This window comes from Coregonus clupeaformis, chromosome 36, assembly GCF_020615455.1.
Source record: "Coregonus clupeaformis isolate EN_2021a chromosome 36, ASM2061545v1, whole genome shotgun sequence".
Taxonomy (NCBI): domain Eukaryota; kingdom Metazoa; phylum Chordata; class Actinopteri; order Salmoniformes; family Salmonidae; genus Coregonus; species Coregonus clupeaformis.
Window position 1 is genome coordinate 19,693,051 of NC_059227.1, and position 17,616 is coordinate 19,710,666.

Consider the following 17,616-nt stretch of genomic DNA (forward strand, 5'->3'; position numbering starts at 1 on the left):
CTGGGTAAAACATACACTTAGGACATCATGAGATGCTCTCTTTGCTGACTTAGTTGTGCTGTCATTCTTGCTAACAGTGTCTGAAGCTACTACACCACCGTCCTCGACTAACCTGTCTTCTACTGGCTTGTCCACTAACATCATTACCCTGGGTAAGACACACACTTGACTTGTCCTTGGCTTGTTTGTAGTGAGACTCAGCAGCTTCCTTTGGCAAGCTGTTCTCTCTCAGCCTGTTTTCACCTGTCCTCTCACTCTCACTCTATCCTGTCCTCAGCCAAGATACTGTTTACAATATTGGGGAAAGATCTGTGTCATTTCTGTCACCTCAAAATGAAGGTCTAGTTAACTGCCGAAAATCTAGGTGATCCTAATACTGTATTCTTCCATGCAGTCTGCCTAATGCCTATGGAATAAGATCATAGGCTACTATTTTGTATTTGTTTATTCAGCTACAGTCTATTCTGGATGTCAGTGTGCATTTAAAATATGTAATCTGCTTTGACCCCTCCGTTTTTACATTGACTGGACTGGGGCGCCACATACAAGGAGAGAACGGTGTATCTGTGGTCTGTGCTCCAGCTCACCCCCCAGCCTCCTCCACCCCCCACGCCAGGCCTCACGTCCTGCCTGGCCCCCACAGCTCTAAAACCTCCCTGGGCTACATCTCCACCCCCCTCTTCTGGCCCTTGAGGAAGAAACCTGAGGCCACTGTCACCCGCCTCCCAGTCAGACCCATCCTCTATCCGAACAAGCCTCCTCCTGTAGCAGCAACACACATGTCCCCTGGGCTCAAGGTGACCACAACAACAACAGCGCCGGTGGCCAGGAAGACACACGCCGTATCCAGGGCCACGACCAGTCCCCAGGGGTTGTTCCCAGGGAGACCGGCGGATGTTGGGAACAGTAGTGATGTAGAGGACCTGGAATTTTTCCCAGCAGTGGCATCAGCATCACTCAGCAACCGTAAGAAGAATAAGCCCATGGCCGCACCCCACTGGGTCCCACTGAGTCCCAGCAGAGAGAAAAGCAGCAGCACTGTGAACTGGACTGAGCCCCTGGAGGAGGACACATCAGGCTTTAAGCCATTCATTTACGACCTGGACCTAGGGGACGACCCCTTCAGCCTCTTCCAATATGACTCGCCCTACTCCCTGGATGAAGGCCTGGCTCTGGCCGCCTCCGGGCAACACAACCTTTCCCACGCTGGGGCTGGAGTCAGCACTGAGGGCCCAGATCGTGTGACTGTGAGCGACCCTGTTACCGCCAGGGGAGGAGGGGAACATTTACACAATCAATCAGAGCCCAGTTTGCCCTGGGAGGCGTTGGCAGGAGGCACGCTGGCAGAGGCTGGAGGAGAGGCTGGGACTGGGGAGCAGGGTGGGGTGATGGCAGCACACAGCTGCTGGACTCAAATCCCTTCTTTCAGCACGGCTCCAGAGAGAACAGGTCTGCAAACGGATCAGTCCCGACCAAGCAGCGGCTTCAGTGAGCAAACAGCAGCGGCTTCAGTGAGCAAACAACATCGCCACACAGTCTCCCTCATTATTAACAGTACCAGAGCTCAAGAGTCTCTAAGAGGGTCGAGATGATCTCTGAAAGTGACCTCACAGTGGAGATCTCCAGACCTACAGACTACTATACCCTAACTCCTACTCCCATACCTACCATGTCTGCTACACTGCAGCAGCTCCAGCCTCCAGATAGCCTATGGGCAACTGTGATCACAGATATTATATCGGCCCCTAACTCCCTCCCCTCCACTCCAACCATACCTCTCCCAACCTCTCCCTACCCTGCGTTGGTGATGTTAGTCATTCAGGACACGTCAGGCGAGCTGCCTCTGAGACAGAGCCGGTGCTCTCAGAGAGTTCACAGGCGAGTGTGCTGCAGCCTTCCATGAAGGTTCAAAATGATTTATTAATGCGGGAGGGCACAAGGCCCAGTCCACTGTCTCTGTCAGTCCTTACTACAGCTCTGACACCTGTCCTTGAGGAAACACACCTCTCTTCCTCTGACAAACACCACAGTGACCTGGTTTTACCCTTTGAGGAATCAGTTGAGTTCCTTCTCAACTAACTCTCATCCTGTCAACAGTAGGGTAGCCAGTATGATACTAAGTGAGAGTATTGCTTCTGAGTCAGGTAGCCAGACTGAGGGGATAAGGTTAGATTCACCTCTGGATCTGGAGACATCGTTGTATATGAACGGTGTATCAGACAGCAGTGTGTTGGGCAGCACAGAGGGGCAGGAGGGCTTTAATCCATTCAGTTCTAATCTGAGAGGTTCGTCATGTACATCCCATCTAACTGTCACTCCTATCACAGAATAACCACACCATCAGGCCCTCCTCCCAGCCACCATGACAGATGAATGGTCCACCTCTCAGTCCTCACCTCCTAATACAATCTCCCCAAGCAGACAGGAGTGGGTGGATGTATTGCCCACCACGTTCAGCTTGGTCTCTCTCAGCTCTGACCTCCTGTCTGAGACAGCCTTGCCAGAGAAGCTTCATATCACAAAGGTTACTGAATGGGAAAGTACAGATGGGATGGAGAGACACTCGGCTCCAGAGGAAGGAGAGGAAGTCCACATGTCACCCGTAAGTGGCTCTTCCTCCTCTCCATCTCTGATCTCTCTCTTCCGCCCCAGCACACAGAGCAACCTGTCTGTATCCCAGCTTTGACACCACGGGACCTTACACAACTATCATGATGGATCTGAATATGTCTCCCAGACCAGCCATCTCCTCTCCTCCTCCATGCTATCCCCCTCTCCCTCTCCGGCCCTGCCAACGCCACACATCAGCAGCACATCGTCAGAATATGGCAGCGTCGTAACCCATGAACCCCAGTGGCAGGCATATATGCATGAATTAGGCTGGCCACGGCCGGTCAGCGGTCTTGGCAGTGTGATTCACACAGACACACACACCTCAGTGTCTGAGGGACTCTCCACCGTGACCTCCAGGTCTGACCAGCTCATGTCAGATGCTTCTGAATCTCCCTTATTCCACAGGCCGATGACAACAAACCCTCCTCGTATTGGAGAGGAGAGGCTACCCCCACCTTCACCCCTACCCCCCCCTCTGAGAGTGACATTTTCTCCTGGAGCGACCAACACGGTGGATTCAGGAGCTGGCGCCTCCATGCCCACCCGACCAATGGCTGCATTCCAGCAATCCTCTACGCTCACTGGCAGCCAATCAGAGCCCACTCAGCCTGCTGGAACTGATGGAACACTGGCCTGGCCTAGAGAGCGCAGAGAGAGCACAGCATCGCCCGCTTCCCCAAACACACAGCTCACTGCTGTTGCCTCTGGTAACCTCACCATTAGTGCTGCAATTATACAGCCCACTGCTGTTACCACAATTATCCAGCCTTTTTCTGCCCCAAACACACAGCCTGCCACATACACACAACTCATCACTGCCAACAAACAGCTAACTGTTTTCCCAAATATCCAGTCCACCTATACCTCCACCAGCCAGCCTCTTACGGCCCTAAACATCTACCCTGCTGGGGCTGGCCCTGTATCAGTCCCCTGGAGGGCCAACCACAGTGAGGACACACAGGGTGATAGACATGGACCGGCCCTCATCGAACGCACATCCTCCACTGCTGCAAGCACGTCAGTAAGCAGCTTGGGCCCTGGCAATAATGTGACTGTGAATCAGAGCACCGTCACAGACAGAGAGACAGCGAGACAGACAACTCCCATGCCACTAGCCATCATTGACATGGATCAGCAGTGTTTTGTTCCTACAGAGAGCCCCTCCTTTCCTCTTACCACTCCACATACAGTGGGGGAAAAAAGTATTTAGTCAGCCACCAATTGTGCAAGTTCTCCCACTTAAAAAGATGAGAGAGGCCTGTAATTTTCATCATAGGTACACGTCAACTATGACAGACAAAATTAGGAAAAAAAATCCAGAAAATCACATTGTAGGATTTTTAATGAATTTATTTGCAAATTATGGTGGAAAATAAGTATTTGGTCAATAACAAAAGTTTCTCAATAATTTGTTATATACCCTTTGTTGGCAATGACACAGGTCAAATATTTTCTGTAAGTCTTCACAAGGTTTTCACACACTGTTGCTGGTATTTTGGCCCATTCCTCCATGCAGATCTCCTCTAGAGCAGTGATGTTTTGGGGCTGTCGCTGGGCAACACAGACTTTCAACTCCCTCCAAAGATTTTCTATGGGGTTAAGATCTGGAGACTGGCTAGGCCACTCCAGGACCTTGAAATGCTTCTTACGAAGCCACTCCTTCGTTGCCCGGGCGGTGTGTTTGGGATCATTGTCATGCTGAAAGACCCAGCCATGTTTCATCTTCAATGCCCTTGCTGAGGGAAGGAGGTTTTCACTCAAAATCTCACGATACATGGCCCCATTCATTCTTTCCTTTACACGGCTCAGTCGTCCTGGTCCCTTTGCAGAAAAACAGCCCCAAAGCATGATGTTTCCACCCCCATGCTTCACAGTAGGTATGGTGTTCTTTGGATGCAACTCAGCATTCCCCCACCCACATTTCTTATCCGTGGAATAGCAGCCTGTCAACATCATTTGTCCTATGAAATTGCATTTTACATAACTCAATTATGTCACAACCCCTGCACGCCTGCACTGTTCCATTGAATGTTGTAAATTAACTACGTCAAATATAGATCGATGTGTTTTCTTTTCAATTCCAGAGGGTCTTTTCTACAGGATCTCCTTTCTTGTCAATGACAAGGAGGCCCAAGTAACAGAGTCTGATGTTGAGAAAACTGTTGCACAATGGGTAAGGCTTCTGGTCATGTTAAATGTATCTTGTATCAAATCATCAATAGAATACAAGATGAATTGAATGAATGACATTTATATTTTAGTCATTTAGCAGACGCTCTTATCCAGAGCGACTTACAATTAGTGCATTCATCTTAAGATACAGTGGGGAGAACAAGTATTTGATACACTGCCGATTTTGCAGGTTTTCCTACTTACAAAGCATGTAGAGGTCTGTAATTTTTATCATAGGTACACTTCAATTGTGAGAGACGGAATCTAAAACAAAAATCCAGAAAATCACATTGTATGATTTTTAAGTAATTAATTTGCATTTTATTGCATGACATAAGTATTTGATACATCAAAAAAGCAGAACTTAATATTTGGTACAGAAACCTTTGTTTGCAATTACAGAGATCATACGTTTCCTGTAGGTCTTGACCAGGTTTGCACACACTGCAGCAGGGATTTTGGCCCACTCCTCCATACAGACCTTCTCCAGATCCTTCAGGTTTCGGGGCTGTCACTGGGCAATACGGACTTTCAGCTCCCTCCAAAGATTTTCTATTGGGTTCAGGTCTGGAGACTGGCTAGGCCACTCCAGGACCTTGAGATGCTTCTTACGGAGCCACTCCTTAGTTGCCCTGGCTGTGTGTTTCGGGTCGTTGTCATGCTGGAAGACCCAGCCACGACCCATCTTCAATGCTCTTACTGAGGGAAGGAGGTTGTTGGCCAAGATCTCACGATACATGGCCCCATCCATCCTCCCCTCAATACGGTGCAGTCGTCCTGTCCCCTTTGCAGAAAAGCATCCCCAAAGAATGATGTTTCCACCTCCATGGTTCACGGTTCGGATGGTGTTCTTGGGGTTGTACTCATCCTTCTTCTTCCTCCAAACACGGCGAGTGGAGTTTAGACCAAAAAGCTCTATTTTTGTCTCATCAGACCACATGACCTTCTCCCATTCCTCCTCTGGATCATCCAGATGGTCATTGGCAAACTTCAGACGGGCCTGGACATGCGCTGGCTTGAACAGGGGGACCTTGCTTGCGCTGCATAGTGTGTTACTAATGGTTTTCTTTGAGACTGTGGTCCCAGCTCTCTTCAGGTCATTGACCAGGTCCTGCCGTGTAGTTCTGGGCTGATCCCTCACCTTCCTCATGATCATTGATGCCTCACGAGGTGAGATCTGGCATGGAGCCCCAGACCGAGGGTGATTGACGGTCATCTTGAACTTCTTCCATTTTCTAATAATTGCGCCAACAGTTGTTGCCTTCTCACCAAGCTGCTTGCCTATTGTCCTGTAGCCCATCCCAGCCTTGTGCAGGTCTACAATTTTATCCCTGATGTCCTTACACAGCTCTCTGGTCTTGGCCATTGTGGAGAGGTTGGAGTCTGTTTGATTGAGTGTGTGGACAGGTGTCTTTTATACAGGTAACGAGTTCAAACAGGTGCAGTTAATACAGGTAATGAGTGGAGAACAGGAGGGCTTCTTAAAGAAAAACTAACAGGTCTGTGAGAGCCCGAATTCTTACTGGTTGGTAGGTGATCAAATACTTATGTCATGCAATAAAATGCAAATTAATTACTTAAAAATCATACAGTGTGATTTTCTGGATTTTTGTTTTAGATTCTGTCTCTCACAGTTGAAGTGTACCTATGATAAAAATTCCAGACCTCTACATGCTTTGTAAGTAGGAAAACCTGCAAAATCGGCAGTGTATCAAATACTTGTTCTCCCCACTGTAGCTAGGTGAGAACTTGACTGATTTACTTGTTCATTTACAGCTCAATCAAACATTCCAAAACTGGACACACGCGGTCTATGTCGCTAATGTCAGGTAAGCAATTAGATCTTTGTACCATCATAAAATGCAGCTCCATGTCCATTCTATTTATAGTTCTTTAGAACTGTATTACAGGTCAATAATGATGATCCCCCTCCATTTCCCTTTCATCTCGTTCCCAGTATCCAGCCTAACAGTGACTTACAGCTAGAGAGGAGTGTCAGTAAAAGGTGAGGACAATATTTAATATGGTATACTGTAGTAGGTAGGGAGTTGTTCCTGACCACGTCACGTGACTAGGGAAAACTCTGGGCCCTTACAAGTCAACCGTAATCATAAAAGAAGAATGGTAATTCACTAGGTCTGCCTTTCCATGTGAATGAAGTATCCTGCTACTCTTCTTCCCTCTTCCTTCTCCCCCCTCCAGATATACCTGCCTGGCCCTGCTAGTCTACAAGACCACCACCAACCTGACCCTTGGAGAAGCTGCCATCTCCACCAGGATAGGCAGAAGCGGCGCCAGCATCGGCAACGGACTGGAGCTAAACACTGTTGCCGTGCAGTCTGTCGGTAGGACATGATCTCAACCAGACCCGTTTAAATCACTTCAATGCCTCCCTTCTTACTGCAGGAAGTGACTGGGGCAGCGATCCTCGCCAAGATCACAAAAACATGACCCTCACACAGCCCAGAGAATGAACCCAATTTCACAGTGCACAGTCACACATCGACTCTAAAGCACCTCCTAATTAGATTAGGTTTGAAATGTGAATTCCTCGAAGGTTTCTGAACTTATTCTTGTAGTCATTGGATCTTAATATATTGTAGTGTGCAGTGTTAAAAATGTTCTGCTGCATGGTTTTCTCTGTCATTCAGAGAACTGCACGGGGGAAACTCCCCTCCATTACATCTGGCCAGAGAGCAGACCAACTGTCACTCAGTATGTCCCCTGTTTCCTCAACAAAGACCAGAACGCATCCAGAACATGGTGAGACTGACACATTCACTATATCAAACTATGTCCCATCTTTATACAAACAATCAGAAAATTCATTTTCATTTTCAGGAATATTACAACACTATTTTCCAGGGATATCAATGGGATTCATTCTGCTTTTAAAATATCTAAGAACTTGACATTACTGATATTCTGATAATGTACGCATGAATTTGTTGAGGTAATTTACAGTGAGGGAAAAAAGTATTTGATCCCCTGCTGATTTTGTACGTTTGCCCACTGACAAAGAAATGATCAGTCTATAATTTTAATGGTAGGTTTATTTGAACAGTGAGAGACAGAATAACAACAAAAAAATCCAGAAAAACGCATGTTAAAAATGTTATAAATTGATTTGCATTTTAATGAGGGAAATAAGTATTTGACCCCCTCTCAATCAGAAAGATTTCTGGCTCCCAGGTGTCTTTTATACAGATAACGAGCTGAGATTAGGAGCACACTCTTAAAGGGAGTGCTCCCAATCTCAGCTTGTTACCTGTATAAAATAACCTGTCCACAGAAGCAATCAATCAATCAGATTCCAAACTCTCCACCATGGCCAAGACCAAAGAGCTCTCCAAGGATGTCAGGGACAAGATTGTAGACCTACACAAGGCTGGAATGGGCTACAAGACCATCGCCAAGCAGCTTGGTGAGAAGGTGACAACAGTTGGTGCGATTATTCGCAAATGGAAGAAACACAAAATAACTGTCAATCTCCCTCGGCCTGGGGCTCCATGCAAGATCTCACCTCGTGGAGTTGCAATGATCATGAGAACGGTGAGGAATCAGCCCAGAACTACACAGGAGGATCTTGTCAATGATCTCAAGGCAGCTGGGACCATAGTCACCAAGAAAACAATTGGTAACATACTACGCCGTGAAGGACTGAAATCCTGTAGCGCCCGCAAGGTCCCCCTGCTCAAGAAAGCACATATACAGTGGGGAGAACAAGTATTTGATACACTGCCGATTTTGCAGGTTTTCCTACTTACAAAGCATGTAGAGGTCTGTAATTTTTATCATAGGTACACTTCAACTGTGAGAGACGGAATCTAAAACAAAAATCCAGAAAATCACATTGTATGATTTTTAAGTAATTAATTTGCATTTTATTGCATGACATAAGTATTTGATCACCTACCAACCAGTAAGAATTCCGGCTCTCACAGACATGTTAGTTTTTCTTTAAGAAGCCCTCCTGTTCTCTACCCATTACCTCTATTAACTGCACCTGTTTGAACTCGTTACCTGTATAAAAGACACCTGTCCACACACTCAATCAAACAGACTCCAACCTCTCCACAATGGCCAAGACCAGAGAGCTGTGTAAGGACATTAGGGATAAAAATGTAGACCTGCACAAGGCTGGGATGGGCTACAGGACAATAGGCAAGCAGCTTGGTGAGAAGGCAACAACTGTTGGCACAATTATTAGAAAATGGAAGAAGTTCAAGATGACCGTCAATCACCCTTGGTCTTGGGCTCCATGCAAGATCTCACTTCGTGGGGCATCAATGATCATGATGAAGGTGAGGGATCAGCCCAGAACTACACGGCAGGACCTGGTCAATGACCTGAAGAGAGCTGGGACCACAGTCTCAAAGAAAACCATTAGTAACACACTATGCCATCATGGATTAAAATCCTGCAGCGCACGCAAGTCCCCCTGCTCAAGCCAGCGCATGTCCAGGCCCATCTGAAGTTTGCCAATGACCATCTGGATGATCCAGAGGAGGAATGGGAGAAGGTCATGTGGTCTGATGAGACAAAAATAGAGCTTTTTGGTCTAAACTCCACTCGCCGTGTTTGGAGGAAGAAGAAGGATGAGTACAACCCCGAGAACACCATCCCAACCGTGAAGCATGGAGGTGGAAACATCATTCTTTGGGGATGCTTTTCTGCAAAGGGGACAGGACGACTGCACCGTATTGAGGGAAGGATGGATGGGGCCATGTATCGTGAGATCTTGGCCAACAACCTCCTTCCCTCAGTAAGAGCATTGCAGATGGGTCGTGGCTGGGTCTTCCAGCATGACAACGACCCGAAACACACAGCCAGGGCAACTAAGGAGTGGCTCCGTAAGAAGCATCTCAAGGTCCTGGAGTGGCCTAGCGAGTCTCCAGACCTGAACCCAATAGAAAATCTGTGGAGGGAGCTGAAAGTCCGTATTGCCCAGCGACAGCCCTGAAACCTGAAGGATCTGGTGAAGGTCTGTATGGAGGAGTGGGCCAAAATCCCTGCTGCAGTGTGTGCAAACCTGGTCAAGACCTACAGGAAACGTATGATCTCTGTAATTGCAAACAAAGGTTTCTGTACCAAATATTAAGTTCTGCTTTTCTGATGTATCAAATACTTATGTCATGCAATAAAATGCAAATTAATTACTTAAAAATTATACAATGTGATTTTCTGGATTTTTGTTTTAGATTCCGTCTATCACAGTTGAAGTGTACCTATGATAAAAATGACAGACCTCTACATGCTTTGTAAGTAGGAAAACCTACAAAATCGGCAGTGTATCAAATACTTGTTCTCCCCACTGTACATGCCCGTCTGAAGTTTGCCAATGAACATCTGAATGATTCAGCGGAGAACTGGGTGAAAGTGTTGTGGTCAGATGAGACCAAAATGGAGCTCTTTGGCATCAACTCAACTCGCCGTGTTTGGAGGAGGAGGAATGCTGCCTATGACCCCAAGAACACCATCCCCACCGTCAAACATGGAGGTGGAAACATTATGCTTTGGGGGTGTTTTTCTGCTAAGGGGACAGGACAACTTCACTGCATCAAAGGGACGATGGACGGGGCCATGTACCGTCAAATCTTGGGTGAGAACCTCCTTCCCTCAGCCAGGGCATTGAAAATGGGTCGATGATGGATATTCCAGCATGACAATGATCCAAAACACACGGCCAAGGCAACAAAGGAGTGGCTCAAGAAGAAGCACATTAAGGTCCTGGAGTGGCCTAGCCAGTCTCCAGACCTTAATCCCATAGAAAATCTGTGGAGGGAGCTGAAGGTTCGAGTTGCCAAAAGTCAGACTCGAAACCTTAATGACTTGGAGAAGATCTGCAGAGACGAGTGGAACAAAATCCCTCCTGAAATGTGTGCAAACCTGGTGGCCAGCTACAAGAAACGTCTGACCTCTGTGATTGCCAACAAGGGTTTTGCCACCAAGTACTAAGTCATGTTTTGCAGAGGGGTCAAATACTTATTTCCCTCATTAAAATGTAAATCAATTCATAACATTTTTTACGTGTTTTTCTGGATTTGTTTGTTGTTATTCTGTTTCTCACTGTTCAAATAAACCTACTATTAAAAGTATAGACTGATCATTTCTTTGTCAGTGGGCAAACGTACAAAATCAGCAGGGGATCAAATACATTTTTCCCTCACTGTATCTTGCCTCAAAATACCAGATCTCCTTTTGTGTGTTTGTTTGTCCCCAGTGTGATCAGCCCCCTGAATTACACAGCGCTTTGGGGCGCCCCAGACCTCAGTAATTGCATTGATATCAATTCCATCAAAGTGTCAGCAGGTAGGCCTCAGACATCTTCACACTCTCTTAAATCACTTTATTGACTCCACAGCAGATAAAATCAAAACATCTGCCCGAATGAATACTTGAGATGTGTTTGATCTCAACACGCTGCTCTTAGAGACATAGAAGGACAGAGATGCCCACAGAGATGCAATTTTAGAGATACAATGTGTGTAAACACCTTCACCATGGCAGAGAGTGGGCAGTCAGCAGGCAACTGATAATAAGTGTCTATTGACAGCCCAAGGAGAGCTCTCATCTAGTTGTTTATCTGTCTCTGTTCTAACTTTCTCCAAACAGAGAATGCTGCCGAAGTCGCTGTCCAGCTTGATGACATCACCAACAACGAGCTCTCCACAGACGAGGTGTTCAAGGTGGTGGGAAAGGTTAGGGAGCTGGTCAACGTGGCCAAGATCAACACCCCTCTGGCCAAAACTGTAGTTAGCATCATCTCTAACATGATGACCAGCTCCGTATCAGCCCTGGCTGAAGCCTCAGAGACGTAAGATACTCCTCTCTGCTCCCATTGCCACTGTCTTTCCTCTCCTCAGAACCCACCTCTTACTGTGTGTCCAGCATGCTGGGAGTGACACATACATGAGTGATGACTATATGTCCCAGGTAGATGTACTGTATGGTGTCTTTGTGTGGTCTCTTTGTAGCAACCAAACTACCAAAGCACTGTGAGACTCTAGTGAAAGTCACTGCCCAGTCCATTATTATTATAACCCCTAAATGTCTCTCTATCTGTGTGTAGGACATTGAAGATGGTGGATGAACTGGTTCAGAAGATAGAATTTGATGGGCCTACAGAGAACATAACCTCAACAAATCTGGCACTGGGAATTTCAGCCCTCAACTACAGCAAGTTCAATGGGACCTCCTTCAGTGCCTTCATACACCCCAACACCACAGACCTCCAGGTACTCACTAAACAGTTAGGGTCAGTGTTATACACAAGAGTTATAGAGACATCAGTATTATCTGCTGCACTGTACTGTACTGGGCAGTGTAGTACTTTATATCCAGGGACTCCTTGCTCTGCTGTGCACAAAGCTCATAACATCCATACCTGCCAGTTGTTGTTTCATTCACAGTCAATGTGCCCTGAGAGTAAATATGGGATGTTATGCCCCATCACTACTCCTACTGTGTGTGTGTGCCAGTCAGCCAGTCAGGCAGTCAACCAGTCAGGCAGTCAACCAGTCAGCCAGTCAACCAGTTAGCCAGTCAACCAGTCAGCCAGTCAACCAGCCAGTCAACCAGTCAACCAGTCAGCCAGTCAACCAGTCAGCCAGTCAACCAGTCAGCCAGTTAACCAGTCAGCTAGTCAACCAGTCAGTCAGTCAACCAGTCAACCAGCCAGCCGGGGCTTCCAGGAAAGCCTTCCTGTGGAAACTCTTGTTCTGTGTTAAAGGTGACTCATAACCCATCAGACCTGTTAAGTCAATTTAACATAAATGGCAGGATGTATATTTGTTTAAGTCATTAAGAGTATTTTCTGTACCCACAACACCTTCACAACCTTGTGATGCACATGGAGTCCTGTTATTCATAATTATGCAAGGATCATAGAGTTAAGCAAACATGATTCAGCTGACTAACATGCAAGCTGAGTCCACCACAGCCTTCCCTCTCTCTCTTGATTTCCTGTGTTGTCACTTTGGTTCATGTATTTTACCCTATGCCTTTGCTTTACGTGCTAATACTGTGTCAATGCTGTGCCAATGCTATGCCAATGCTATGCCAATGATATGCCAATGCTATGCTAATGCTGTGCTAGTGCTGTGCCAATGCTGTGCCAGCAGAAAGGGCACACTTTAATCATACTCCACCACATGTTGTGGATCATGTAGAGGATGTGACAAGGCACGTGTGGTGGCATGTCAAGGCACGGGGACACCAGAGGTTTGGAAATGACCTCCAGATGGTACAGCAGGGAACTCGTTATATAATCAGCATAATAGTCAGCAGGCAAATCAAATACTGTCACATAGGATTGTTTATGGTAACAAGCTTCTCTCCCACCAGATTGCCTTTACGTCGGATCAGCTGAACCCCCTGGCTCAGGTCACACTGCCAGCTACTCTGCTCAAAAACCTGACCCTGACCGATGCTGAGATCGCTGCTGTCTCCAGGATCAACTTCATGTTCTTCCGCAAAACAGGACTATTCCAGGTTTATACCTCTTTTAGATGGAATGTACAGTACCAGTCAAAAGTCTGGACACACCTACTCATTCCAGGGTTTTTCTTTATTTTGACTATTTTCTACATTGTAGAATAATAGTGAAGACATCAAAATTATGAAAAAACACATATGGAATCATGTAGTAACCAGAAAAGTGTTAAACAAATCAAAATATATTTTATTTTTGAGATTCTTCAAAATAGCCACCCTTTGACTTGATGACAGCTTTGCACACTCTTGGCATTCTCTCAACCAGCTTCATGAGGTAGTCACCTGGAATGCATTTCAATTAACAGGTGTGCCTTGTTCAGAGTTAATTTGTGTAATTTCTTTCCTTCTTAATGCGTTTGAGCCAATCAGTTGTGTTGTGACAAGGTAGGGGATAGACATAAGACAGCCCTATTTGGTAAAAGACCAAGTCCATATTATGGCAAGAACAGCTCAAATAAGCAAAGAGAAACGACAGTTCATCATTACTTTAAGACATGAAGGTCAGTCAATCCGGAAAATTTCAAGAACTTTGAAAGTTTCAAGTGCAGTCGCAAAAACCATCAAGCACTATGATGAAACTGGCTCTCATGAGGACCGCCACAGGAAAGGAAGACCCAGAGTTACCTCTGCTGCAGAGGATAAGTTCATTAGAGTTACCAGCCTCAGAAATTGCACCCCAAATAAATGCTTAAACAGAGGTCAAGTAACAGACACATCTCAACATCAACTGTTCAGAGGGGACTGCGTGAATCAGGCCTTCATGGTCGAATTGCTGCAAAGAAACAACTACTAAAGGACACCAATAAAAAGAAGAGACTTGCTTGGGCCAAGAAACACGAGCAATGGAAATTAGACCGGTGGAAATCTGTCCTTTGGTCTGATGAGTCCAAATGTGAGATTTTTGGTTCCAACCGCCGTGTCTTTGTGAGACACAGAGTAGGTGAACGTATGAGCTCCGCATGTGTGGTTCCCAACGTGAAGCATGGAGGAGGAGGTGTGATGGTGTGGGGGTGCTTTGCTGGTGACACTGTCTGTGATTTATTTAGAATTCAAGGTACAGTTAACCAGCATGACTACCACAGCATTCAGCAGCGATACACCATCCCATCTGGTTTGCGCTTAGTGGGACTATCATTTGTTTTTCAACAGGATAATGACCCAACACACCTCCAGGCTGTGTAAAGTAGTCCCCTGTAGCTCAGTTGGTAGAACATGGCGCTTGCAATGCCAGGGTTGTGGGTTCGTTTCCCACGGGGGGCCAGTATGAAAGTGTATGCACTCACTAACTGTAAGTCGCTCTGGATAAGAGCGTCTGCTAAATGACTAAAATGTAAAAATGTAAATGTAAGGCTATTTGACCAAGAAGGAGAGTGATGGAGTGCTGCATCAGATGACCTGGCCTCCACAATCACCCAACCTCAACCCAATTGAGATGGTTTGGGATGAGTTGGACCGCAGAGTGAAGAAAAAGCATCCAACAAGTGCTCAGCATATGTGGGAACTCCTTCAAGACTGTTGGAAAAGCATTCCAGGTGAAGCTGGTTGAGAGAATGCCAAGAGTGTGCAAAGCTTTCATCAAGGCAAAGGATGGCTACTTTGAAGAATCTAACATCTAAAATAGTAAAAATAAAGAAAAACCCTTGAATGAGTAGGTGTGTCCAAACTTTTGACTGTACTGTATCTGATTTAGTGTGTCCTTTCAGCATGTAACAGTATGTTTTCTTTTCTCATGCATCCTTTTCATGGATGGTGACTCATATGTCTGGTATGTAAATCTATAGTTATGAGTGACATTTCCAGGTTTATAGCTCTTTTTGATGGAATTTAACAAATTTGGTGTGTCTGTTCAGTGTGTTGTAATTTATTTTCTTGCTTCTTACTAATGCATGGTGATTCGTATGCCTGGTATGTGAATTTATAGATTTGAGGGCCATGTTTTTATATTTCAAAATGAAACTTTTCTTTGATCATTCTCAGGATAAACAGGACGGGCTGTCTCTTAACAGCTATGTTGTGGCCAGCAGTGTGGGCAATTACTCCATCAGTAACCTGCACGACCCCGTGGAGATCGAGATAGTACACCTGAACTACCAGGTAGTCTACCCGCTCTCCTCTCCTCACCTCTCCTCACCTCTACTCACCTCTGCTCTCCTCACTTCTCCCCTCCTCTCCTCTCCTCTCCTCTCCTCTTAGGTTGGAGTCATTAAAACTCGTTTTTAAACCACTCCACACATTTCTTGTTAACAAACTATAGTTTTGGCAAGTCTACTTTGTGCATGACACAAGTCATGTTTCCAACAATTGTTTACAGACAGATTATTTCACTTATAATTCACTGTATCACAATTCCAGTGGGTCAGAAGTTTACATACACTAAATTGACTGTGCCTTTAAACAGCTTGTAAAATTCCAGGAAATTATGTCATGGCTTTAGAAGCTTCTGATAGGCTAATTGACATCATTTGAGTCAATTGGAGGTGTACCTGTGGATGTATTTCAAGGCCTACCTTCAAACTCAGTGCCTCTTTGCTTGACATCATGGGAAAATCAAAAGAAATCAGCCAAGACCTCAGAAAAAAAAGTCTGGTTCATCCTTGGGAGCAATTTACGAACGCCTGAAGGTACCACGTTCATCTCTACAAACAATAGTACGCAACTATAAACACCATGGGACGGACCACGCAGCCGTCATACCACTCAGGAAGGAGATGCGTTCTGTCTCCTAGAGATGAACGTACTTTGGTGCGAATCAATCCCAGAACAACAGCAAAGGACCTTGTGCAGATGCTGGAGGAAACAGGTACAAAATATCTATATCCACAGTAAAACGAGTCCTATATCGACATAACCTGAAAGGCCGCTCAGCAAGGAAGAAGCCACTGCTCCAAAACCGCCATAAAAAAGCCAGACTACGGTTTGCAACTGCACATGGGGACAAAGATCGTACTTTTTGGAGAAATGTCCTCTGGTCTGATGAAACAAAAATATAACTGTTTGGCCATAATGACCATCATTATGTTTGGAGGAAAAAGGGGGTGCCTTGCAAGCCGAAGAACACTATCCCAACCGTGAAGCACGGGGGTGGCAGCATCATGCTGTGGGGGTGCTTTGCTTAAGGACAACAAAGTCAAGGTATTGGAGTGGCCATCACAAAGGCCTGACCTCAATCCTATAGAAAATGTGTGGGCAGAACTGAAAAAGCGTGTGCAAGCAAGGAGGCCTACAAACCTGACTCAGTTACACCAGCTCTGTCAGGAGGAATGGGCCAAAATTCACCCAACTTATTGTGGGAAGCTTGTGGAAGGCTACCCGAAACGTTTAACACAAGTTAAACAATTTAAAGGCAATGCTACCAAATACTAATTGAGTGTATGTAAACTTCTGACCCACTGGGAATGTGATGCTGAAATAAATCATTCTCTCTACTATTATTCTGACATTTCACATTCTTAAAATAATAGTGGTGTTCGTAACTGACCTAAGACAGGTAATTTTTACTAGGATTAAATGTCAGGAATTGTGAAAAACTGAGTTTTAATGTATTTGGCTAAGGTGTATGTAAACTTCCGACTTCAACTGTAGGTAAAAAAAAATAAATCTGTTACCACCCAGTTGATAATATTTTATTCCTGATGGTACTTCCCAGTTAAAATAGAAGGCCTAAGTACAATACAAATTGCCACCTGGAACGTCTGCCTGTAGTCAGACAGTGATAGAGTGTGTCGGTGTCTTTCAGCCAAAGCTAAAGCCAACCTGCATGTTCTGGGATTTCACAATGAAAAGTAAGTCTGAATAAAATATTTTTGATTTATTTTAAAGAAAAGATATGGCTCCAAATACAATTGTAGAATATACTGTATCTTTGTCTACACAAGATGGTTCAGGTGGCTGGAATCGTGAAGGCTGCAGGGTTAGTCCTATGTCCAATGGAAACAAGACTATCTGCCTCTGTGACCATCTCACACACTTTGGCATCCTAATGGTAAGACTCGTGTTCAAAATAACCCAATTAGAGGCTCTTCCCTCATGTAAATGTAACTCTGAATAATTTAAAAAAGGTGTGTTTCCTTGTATAGAGTAAATGGGCTAGTGTGTCTAAGATTTTCTGTCTTCTCTGTGAAGGATATCTCTGGATCCGCTTTACAGATTGATGAGAAAAACACCAAGATTCTCACTTTCATCACCTACATCGGATGTGGCATATCGGCCATCTTTTCTGCTGCAACGCTTTTGACTTATATTGCCTTTGAGTGAGTGTGTTTCCATCCATATTACATGTGACCAGGAAATACTCCTATAACTAGTCTTCTGAATCTACGTCACCTGGACTCTTGG

The 17,616-nt window shown here is 45.5% G+C and overlaps 1 protein-coding gene across 1 annotated transcript in view; it reads left to right on the top strand.

The window, feature by feature from the left end:
* The window catches only part of LOC121552921 (adhesion G-protein coupled receptor G6-like), a 72,431-nt gene that overhangs the window by 45,615 nt on the left and 9,200 nt on the right, over nucleotides 1-17,616 (top strand). The window contains exons 8-20 of the mRNA XM_041866027.2: nucleotides 4,698-4,786; nucleotides 6,562-6,614; nucleotides 6,743-6,790; nucleotides 6,988-7,130; nucleotides 7,437-7,548; nucleotides 11,009-11,097; nucleotides 11,401-11,602; nucleotides 11,858-12,023; nucleotides 13,132-13,278; nucleotides 15,259-15,375; nucleotides 17,018-17,063; nucleotides 17,157-17,263; nucleotides 17,404-17,531. Of these exons, the coding sequence (XP_041721961.1) occupies nucleotides 4,698-4,786; nucleotides 6,562-6,614; nucleotides 6,743-6,790; nucleotides 6,988-7,130; nucleotides 7,437-7,548; nucleotides 11,009-11,097; nucleotides 11,401-11,602; nucleotides 11,858-12,023; nucleotides 13,132-13,278; nucleotides 15,259-15,375; nucleotides 17,018-17,063; nucleotides 17,157-17,263; nucleotides 17,404-17,531 (1,447 nt within the window). The remainder of the gene's footprint in view (nucleotides 1-4,697; nucleotides 4,787-6,561; nucleotides 6,615-6,742; nucleotides 6,791-6,987; nucleotides 7,131-7,436; nucleotides 7,549-11,008; nucleotides 11,098-11,400; nucleotides 11,603-11,857; nucleotides 12,024-13,131; nucleotides 13,279-15,258; nucleotides 15,376-17,017; nucleotides 17,064-17,156; nucleotides 17,264-17,403; nucleotides 17,532-17,616) is intronic.